Source organism: Macaca mulatta, chromosome X, assembly GCF_049350105.2.
Source record: "Macaca mulatta isolate MMU2019108-1 chromosome X, T2T-MMU8v2.0, whole genome shotgun sequence".
Classification (NCBI taxonomy): Eukaryota; Metazoa; Chordata; class Mammalia; order Primates; family Cercopithecidae; genus Macaca; species Macaca mulatta.
The window spans coordinates 76,576,734-76,586,834 of NC_133426.1; the positions used below are offsets into that span (position 1 = coordinate 76,576,734).

At 46.1% G+C, this 10,101-nt stretch overlaps 1 protein-coding gene across 1 annotated transcript; it reads left to right on the plus strand.

Annotated features, from left to right (window-relative positions):
• Window positions 1-8,785: 8,785 nt before the first annotated feature.
• Window positions 8,786-9,652, plus strand: OTUD6A (OTU deubiquitinase 6A). Its single transcript, NM_001193698.2, is given in 1 exon segment — window positions 8,786-9,652. A coding segment is annotated over 1 exon segment (867 nt).
• The last annotated feature ends 449 nt before the right edge of the window (window positions 9,653-10,101 follow it).

A 10,101-nucleotide genomic window follows, 5' to 3' on the forward strand; every position in this document is an offset into this window, starting at 1 on the left:
AACTCAAATTTAACCAGGTTCTGTACTTTTATTTTTATTTATTTATTTTTTTTTTTTTTTGAGACGGAGTCTCGCTATGTCGCCCAGGGTGGAGTGCAGTGGCCGGATCTCAGCTCACTGCAAGCTCCGCCTCCCGGGTTTTTACGCCATTCTCCTGCCTCAGCCTCCCGAGTAGCTGGGACTACAGGCGCCCACCACCTCGCCCGGCTAGTTTTTTTTTTTTGTATTTTTTTTTTTAGTAGAGACGGGGTTTCACCGTGTTAGCCAGGATGGTCTCGAACTCCTGACCTCGTGATCCGCCCGTCTCGGCCTCCCAAAGTGCTGGGATTACAGGCTTGAGCCACCGCGCCCGGCCGGTTCTGTACTTTTATTTGCTAAATCTGGCAACCCTATGATCAGACCAGGATCACGTGGTCAAAGCAGTTGGCACACCCTGGCAGCCACAGCCGGGCCTTGTCTGGCACATCCAGAGAGCAGACCCCATTCAGTGGCTCACGAAGTCTGAACGTCATCCCCAATTTCTCAGCTGCCCCAGAAATCAGGCTAGCCTCCATCTCCTGCGCTTAACGGCTTACTCAGATTCTTCCAGCAGAGTCCCCACTGTGCTGAGGGATATTTCCTGCATGCCCAGCACCCACTGCCAGCCCACTCATCTCTTCTGATTCTGGTTCAAGGGCCAGTTCTCGCTTTCTCTCATTTAGCAAACTAAGAATGATCAGGGTATGGGAGCCTACCTAAGAAACCAAAGCAGGACATTAGTGATGGAAGGCAAAGAAAATCAAGCATGACAGTTTGAAAGTGCCAGAGCGGGCCTCTTCTGACTCAGAGGATTGGAGATGGTCACTGTCCTCTGCTCTGGTGGGTAACATGTACCTTTCCTGTTTCCAAAGGGCTCCTGGGATTGGCGGCTTTCACATGGCCACTTTTTCCCAAACATTCACATTCACTTCCAACCTCATGCCACTGGTGACAGTAACAAGTCTCAAACTCTCCCGGGAATGCTTATGCAATCCTTCAGCAGATGTGGAAAGGGAACAGGAGAAGCTTCTCTGGGTACATAGACCATTGCTGAGGACGGACAGAGGGAGAAAAGAGGCTAGAACACTAATCAAGAGCAAGACTAGGAACCTGTCTTCCAAAGGTCAGCTTCAATTTTGTATGCAGTTCTGTAGTTGTTTTTTAATCTGTCTTCTCCTACTTGGCTGTATGCTCCTTGAGATCAGGAGCCTCTATTTTGTTCATTGTTACATCCTAAGTGCCTAGAACAGTGCCTGGAACATTGCAGGGCTGATAAATGGTGGCTCAACGACTGATTGAATGAATGAGCAAAGGGGGTCGGCATAGGAGAGGGGTCAGGAACAAGGTTGGGGCAGCACAGAAACCAGGCCTGAACAGAGCAGGAAGCTCTTGTGGCCCCAGAGCCTTAAGGGACACGTGGGAGGATGAGGAAACAGTAAATCCACAGTGATCTACTCAAAAGCCTTCAGTGAGGTTGCCTCCTTGTTGCCCAATCTGCTGTATCCCTTGACTCATGACTCACACTCCAACACCTACAGTCCGGTGATATAATCCCTCATAGGCAAGTTCTAGGAAGACAGTTATTCTCTAGATGCCCAGAAACTGTAAGCCCAGGACAAGATGGGATGATTTCCTTACATCCTCTCTCTTTAGATTCAAATAACACATGTGCTATTGTGTCTAGTTAGGAGAACTTGGTTGTGTTAGCTTATGTTTGACAATTTTTCAACAGCCCTTGAGCTCACTGGAAACTTCCCTCTGATGTAGGCTAGAAACTCAATCCAGACAGACACTTAGAGACCATTAAACTCTGAACTAATGAGGATCCTGATTACCATGGAAACTGCCATCTCTGGTGACCTGTGAATGTGAGAAGAAATAAGGGTAAAAGGGTGGATGTGGGGATACAGAATGGGGAACAGGAGCTGGGAGGTGGGGACTGAGGTATGGTAGAGGGAAGAAACTGCAATGTATTACTGGCCTCTTTGGTGCCAGGCACTGAGCATTGCATTTCACATACATTTGATCATCACAGCCCCCTGGAAGTTAGGCACTCATTCTCTTCTCCACCCACCTCACTGACTGGCAAAGCATAACCGTTAATCAACAAGACGGCCTATCACCATTCCTAGTGCTTATTATTGGAAGAGGTAACCTTGAACTCCCTGCCATCTAATCCTTATCAAAAGCTCACTTGTGAGAAATGATATTCATAGAGAGATGCTTGAAGAGCAGGCAGCTCATCCATTGCTGAAGACACGTGACTTTAAAAGGCAAGGCCTGTGCTTCGGAAGTTGGATCAGAATCTCCAGATGGGAGACTATGTGTTGGGGGAGTAGGCTTCACTTCAGAGCTGGAAAAGGCACATTCGATATTATAATAACTATGGTTTCCTTAACACAAACTACAGACAGGAAAGCTCAACATTTGCAAAGCTGGTTTTTCTGCACTTCAGGCCACAAAAGCAAACCCACACAATGGGGTTTGACATTCAGAGGGACCTGTCATTCCTTCTGCAGAATCTCAAAAAGCTATCTTGATTGCAGCAAACAAGCAGACTCTACATGACCATCGCTATCACACTATCAAAGTCCAAAAGACGTCTCTTTCAGGATCAGCATAATGGTTTTCTAAAATTATCATTGCTTTGATTCATTTTAAGTCACAGTATTTAATTTCTTTGAAACATGCAAATGCCAGTAAGGGAGAGTGTGAAATAGTTCCATTTATTTCAAATAAGATAGGAGAAGATGGAATAGACATCCTTTGCCCTATTCCTCTTGCTATTACAACTAAAAACTCTGGATATTATGTACAAAACAACACAAGACTCCAAAAAGTGGAAAGAAGGCAGACCACATAGGGTCTTCAGGACAGGAGGAAAGACATGAATTTTCTTTTTGATTCATGTAGACTTGAAGTTAAAGAAGCCAGCAACCAAAAATACACTAACAGCCACAGACAAAAAGAGCCCCTATAAAAGCCTGTTTTCTCCAGCCAAAGGACTAGGAATGAATTAGCCTAGCAAGACAGAAAAGTTTTAGACAATAATCACTCTACGCCAGCCATAACCAGAGAAAAAACAACTGTGGCCCCACCCCCACCAGCAAAGACTGAGTGGGAAGCCTAGACTTCCAATAATGATAAAAGGATGGATATACCAAGAAGATACAAAGATCTTAAAATGTATAGGATTTGCAACAGAGGTGCAAAATATGAAAAGCAAAACCTGATAGAACTGAAAGGAGAAATAGAAAAGGCTACAATTACAGTCAGAGACTTCAAAACTCCTCTCTCAACAATAAACGTAAGAATTTGACAGAAAATCAGCAAGATATAAAAGAATTCAACAACATCATGAACCACTGGGATCTAAACATTTTTAGAACACCCCACCCAACAGTAGCAAAACATGCATTCTTTAAAGTGCCCATGGAACATACATTAAGATAGGCCATATTCTGGGCCATAAACTAAACAAACCCCAACAAATTTAAATGAATGGAAATCATATACAAATATGTTCTCTAACCACAAAGAAATCTATGGTAGGCTATTCTTGCATAGCTATATATAAAGAAATACTGGCTGGGCCAGGAGCTGTAGCTCACGCCTGTAATCCCAGCAGTTTGGGAGGCCGAGGCGGGTGGATCGCCCGAGATCAGGAGTTCAAGACCAGCCTGACCAACAGGGTAAAACCCCATCTCTACTAAAAATACAAAAGTTAGCCGGGAGTGGTGACAAGTGCCTGTAGTCCCAGCTACTTGGGAGGCTGAGACAGGAGAATTGCTTGAACCCAGGAGGCGGAGGTTGCAGTGAGCTGAGATTGCACCACTGCACTCCAGCCTGGGTGATGGAGCAAGACTCCATCTCAAAAAAAAAAAAAGAGAAAACAGAAAAAGAAACACCAGCTGGGTGCAGTGGCTCATACCTGTAATCCCAGCACCTTGGGAGGCCAAGGTGGGCGGATTACTTGAGGTCAGGAGTTCGAGACCAGCCTGGTCAACATGATGAAACCCTGTCTCTACTAAAAATACAAAAATTAGTTGCTAGAGGCTGAGGCAGGAGAATCGCTTGAACCCAGGAGGTGGAGGTTGCAGTGAGACGAGATCGCCCCATTGCACTCCAGCCTGGGTGACAGAGCGAGACTATCTCAAAAAAAAGAAAAAAAAAAAAAAAAGGAAGCATACCAGAGACTGGGTAAGTGATAAACAAAAGAGAAAGGAGATTTAATTGGCTTATGGTTCTGCTGGCTGTACAGGAACCATAGCAACTCTGCTTTTTAGGGAGATCTCAGGACACTTCCAATCTTGGAGGAAGCAGGAGCAAGAAAGAGATTGGGGGAGGTGCCACACACTTTTGAACAACTAGATCTCACAAGAACTCACTCACAATCTCAAGGACAGTACCAAGAGGATGGTGCTAAACCACTCATGAGAAATCTGCCCCCATGATCCAATCGCCTCCCACAGGCCCCACCTCCAACAGAGGGGATTACAATTCAACATGAGGTTTGGGCAGGGACACAGACCAAAACCATATCAGAATCAAAGTAGAAATCGTTAACAGATAACAGGAAAACCTACAAACACTTGGAAGCTAATAACTCACTTGTAAATAATCTATGGGCCAGAAAGTCTCAAGGAAAACCAAAAAGTACATTGAACTGAAAGATAATGAAAACTAAACATATCAAAACATGGAAGAACCAGTTAAAATAGTACTGAGAAGGAAGTTTGTATCATTAAGTGTATACATTGGAAAAAGACAAAAAGTCTGAAATCAATTATCCAAGCTCCCACCTCAAGAACCTAGCAAAAGAAGGGCAAACTAAACCCAAAGCAAGCAGAAGGAAGAATATAATAAATAGCATAAATTAATGAAATTTAAAACAGAAAATCAATGGGGAAAATCAATAAGGCAACATGTTAGTTCTTTGAAAAGATCAATAAAATTGACAAATCTCTAGCAAGACTGACAAAGAACAAAAGAGGAAACACGAATTACCAATAAAGCAGGGAATACCACTATAAATCCTCCCAACATCAAACAATAAAAATGGAATAGTACAAATAATTCTACATACATAAATTTGACTACTCAGAATAAATGGCCCAATTCCTCAAAAAACACAAGCTACCAAATTTTACTCAATATGAAATACATAATTTGATTAGTCCTATTAAGGAAAAATATTTTTTAATTTTAAAACTCCCAAGAAAGTGATCTCTTGGCCCTGAAGGTTTCACTGGAGAATTCTATCAAATGTTTAAAGAAGAATTACTACTGATTTTACACAATCTCTTTCCAAAAAATAGAAGAGGAGGGAACACTTCCCTCCTCTTCCTGTGAAGTTAGTATTTACCCTGACACTAAAACTAAACAAAACAGTACCAAAAAAGAAAACTGCAGACCAATACCTCTCATGAATGTATATTTTTTAATCCTTTTTTAAATTACCAAAAGAATTCCTCAACATATAAAAATAATGATAAACTATGACCAAATCGGGTTTATTTCTGAAATGCAAGACTAGGTCAATACTTAAAAATCAGTCACTGTAATCTATCATATTAATAGGTTATAGAAGAAAAATCATATTAGCATATCAATACAGAAAAAACACTGACAACATTCAATACCCATTCATGTCAAAAACTCTCAGAAAAATAGGAATAGATGGGAAAGGCCTCAACTAGATAAATAACATCTACAAAATCCTACAGCTAGCATCATACTTACCAGTGAAAGACGAAATTCTTTTCCTCCTAAAATCAAGAACAAAACAAGGATGTCTGCCCTTGCCACTCTTATCCAACATAGTGCTGGAAGTTGTAATCAGCACGATAAGGCAAGAAAAGGAAATAAAAGACACACTTACTGGAAAGGATGAAATAAAACTGTCCCTATTCACAGATGACATGATTGTCTACATAGAAAATTCCAAGGAATCAAGGGGGAAAAAAAAAAAAACCTCCTAGAAATAATTAGCTAGTTAAGCAAGGTCATAGAACACAAGATACATTTTTTTAAAATTGTATTTTTTTTTTTTTTTTTTTTTTTTTGAGACGGAGTCTCGCTCTGTCGCCCAGGCTGGAGTGCAGTGGCCGGATCTCAGCTCACTGCAAGCTCCGCCTCCCGGGTTCACGCCATTCTCCTGCCTCAGCCTCCCGAGTAGCTGGGACTACAGGCGCCCGCCACCACGCCCGGCTAGTTTTTTGTATTTTTTAGTAGAGACGGGGTTTCACTGTGTTAGCCAGGATAGTCTCGATCTCCTGACCTCGTGATCCACCCGTCTCGGCCTCCCAAAGTGCTGGGATTACAGGCTTGAGCCACCGCGCCCGGCCAAAAATTGTATTTTTATATACTAGCAATGACCATGTGAACACTAAAAATACGATACCATTTACAATCACTCAAAAAAAGAGAAATGCTTAAGTGTAAATCCAACAAAATGTGCACAGGATTTATATGCTGAAAATTATACAGTGTCACTGAAAGAAATCAATGAAGATCTACATAAATGGAGATAAACATCCAGGTGTTCAAGGACTGGAAGACTCAACATAGTAAAGATGTCAATTCTCCCCAAATTGATATACAGCTTGAACATGATTCCTACAAAAATCCTGGCCAGGCACGGTGGCTCACACCTGTAATCTCAGCATTTTGGGAGGCTGAGGTGAGAGGATCGCTTGAGCTCAGGAGTTTGAAACCAGCCTGAGCAACATAACGAAGCCCCCATTTCTACAAAAAGTAAAAAAATAAAAACAAAAAGTTAGCTGGATATGGTGGTGCGTGCAGTCGTCCCAGCACTTTGAGAGGCCAAGACAGGAGGATCGCTTGAGCTCAGGAGTTCAAGACCAGCCTGGCCAACATGGTGAAACTCTGTCTCTACTAAAAATACAAAAATTATCCGGGTGTGGTGGTGTGCACCTGTAGTCCCAGCTACTCAGGAGGCTGAGACATGAGACTTGCTGGAACCCAGAAGGTGGAGGCTGCAGTGAGCCCAGATCATGCCACTGTACTCCAGCCTGGGCAACAGAGCAAGACTCTGTCTCAAAAAAAAAAAAGAAAGAAAGAAAGAAAGGAAGGAAGGAAGGAAGGAAGGAGAAAGAGAGTAAGAGAGAGAGAGAGAGGAAGAAAGAGAGTGAGAGAGAGAGAAAGAAAATAGGCAGATGAAGGGCTGAGCGTGGTGTCTCACACCTGTAATCCCAGCACTTTGAGAGGCAGAGGTGGAGGATCACTTGAGCCCAGACTGGAGTGCAGTGCTGCTGTCTTGGCTCACTACAACTTCTGCTTTCCAGGCTCAAGCTATCCTCCCACCTCAGCCCCCAGGAGTAGTTGGGACTACAGGCACACACCACCACACCCGGCTTATTTTTTGTATTTTTGGTAGAGATGGGGCTTTACCATGTTGCCCAGGCTTGTCTGGAACTCCTGACTTCAAGAGATCCTCTCACCTTGGCCTCCCAAAGTGCTGGGATTACAGGTGTGAGCCACTGCATCTGGAAAAAAAAAAAAATCCCCAAAATTAGCCAAGCATGGTGGTGCCTGTAGTCCCAGCTACTCAGGAGGTTGAGGTGGGAGGATCATCTGAACCTGATCCCAGGAGTTTGAGGCTGCAATGAACCATGATCATGCCACTGCATTCCACCCTTGGTGACAGAGCTAGACCCCATCACTAAAACGAAAAGAAAAGAGAGAGAAAATAGGCAAATGACATAAACATTATACTGAAAAGGATATGGCATAGATGGCAAATGAGCACATAAAAAGAGGAACATCATTAGCCATTAGGGAACTATAAATTAAAGCCACAATGAGATACCACTTCACACTTATCAAAATGGCTAAAATAAAAACTTGTGGCTGGGCACAGTGGCTCACGCTTTAATCCCAGCACTTTGGGAGGCCGAGGTGAGTAAATCACCTGAGGTCAGGAGTTTAAGACCAGCCTGGGCAACATGGCAAAACCTCGTCTCTACCAAAACTACCAAAATTAGCCGGGCATGGTGGCAGGCGCCTGTAGTCCCAGCTACCCGGGAGGCTGAGGCAGGAGAATCGCTTGGACCCGGGAGGCAGAGGTTGCAGTGAGCCGAGATTGCACCACTGCACTCCAGCCTGGGCGACAGAGCGAGACTCCATTACCCGCCCCCCACCCCGCCAAAAAAAAAGTGTAAACTGAAAGGACTGTGTTTGCAGGAATGTAGGGAAATGTCCTTTGATGCACAAAAGTTAATGGTTCCCTGGTTAAGGGACCTGAAAGACTGGAGAAAAACGCACTGCTTCCTCAACAGTAGGGGCAATGCCAAGTCCAGGGTTAGAGCACATTCAGCGGTGTAGTATCTGTCGTGTGGCTGTCAAGTATGGCTACTGCCTGCATTGCGTGCAGACTTGGAAATGAACTGGGCTGTCAATCAGCGAAAGACTCTACAAGCCCAACTGCCACACACATTGCAGGAAGGCCATATTTGAATCCCGCCAAAAACCTTTGCTGTGGGGTCCAATGGGCGCATACGTCTGTCTCTCAACAGCCAATCCTAGCACTGGGCATGCCTGCGGGGGCGTGGCCATGGAGACACAGTAACCAATGGCAGGGAAGAATTGAATGGGGGAGGGGAAGCGGTGGCTGAGGTGAGCCAAGAGCGGCGGTTAGAGCCGGCTGAGGTGAAAGAGAGCGACCGTTAGGGCAAGCTGAGGACTTCTGGTCTGTTTGGTACTTGAACTGTCAGCGTATTTGAACTCCCGCTTGCCATTCAACATCATGGATGATCCGAAGAGTGAACAGCAGCGCATACTGCGCCGCCACCAACGCGAGAAGAAGGAGCTGCAGGCCCAGATCCAGAGCTTAAAAAACTCGGTCCCCAAGACCGATAAGAAGAAAAGAAAGCAGTTGCTCCAAGACGTGGCCCGCATGGAGGCCGAGATGGCGCAGAAGCACCGGCAGGAGCTGGAGAAGTTCCAGGACGACAGTAGCGTTGAATCTGTCGTCGAAGACCTGGCCAAGATGGATCTGGAAAACCGGCCTCCCCGCCCCTCCAAAGCCCAGAGAAAGCGAGAAAGAATGGAGTCCCAGGAGAGGGAGCGCCAGGAGAGCATCTTCCAGGCCGAGATGTCCGAGCACCTGGCCGGCTTCAGGCGCGAGGAGGAGGAGAAGCTCGCCGACATCCTGGGAGCCAGAGGTCTGGAGATGAAGGAGATCCCGGCCGACGGCCACTGCATGTACCGCGCCATCCAAGACCAGCTGGTGTTCAGCGTGTCGGTGGAGATGCTGCGCTGCCGCACCGCCAGCTACATGCAGAAGCACGTCGACGAGTTCCTGCCCTTCTTCAGCAACCCGGAGACCGGCGACCCCTTCGGCTACGACGACTTCATGATCTACTGCGACAACATCGTGCGCACCGCGGCATGGGGAGGCCAGCTGGAGCTGAGGGCCCTGTCGCACGTCCTGAAGACCCCCATCGAGGTGATCCAGGCCAACTCGCCCACCTTGGTCATCGGGGAGGAGTACGTCAAGAAGCCGATCATCCTGGTCTACCTGCACTACGCCTACAGCCTCGGCGAGCACTACAACTCCGTGAGACCGCTCGAGGCCGGCGCCGCCGGGGGCGCGCTCCCGCGTCTCCGGTAGGCCCCGAGGCACCGAGCGGCCCCGCGGAAGCCTTTCCTTCGCCGCATCTCCTCAGTAGGCTCAGTTTATTTTCCCCCTTTGCTTTTCTCAGTTGTTTGTTTTTTTTTTTTCCCCCTTCCTTTTGATCATAACTATCCCCCCTGCCCCGCCCCCGCTTTCCTAACCTTGCTGCTTTCACGGGGTGGGAAATGAAATTCGAGGGAAATTCCCTGGAAATATGAGGGAAATCTCGGCATTGCACCACCAGAGGGGCATACGTTTGATAAGGGCTAACCTCTTCTTGCCCATAAGGGTCTTTACCTCCCTCACCGACTAAGATTTGGTCACGTTGTGCATAACTTAACGATAAAAATGGAAATGTTGGCCGGGCGCGGTGGCTCACGCCTGTAATCCCAGCACTTTGGGAGGCGGAGGCGGGCGGATCACGAGGTTAGGGGTTCGAGACCAGC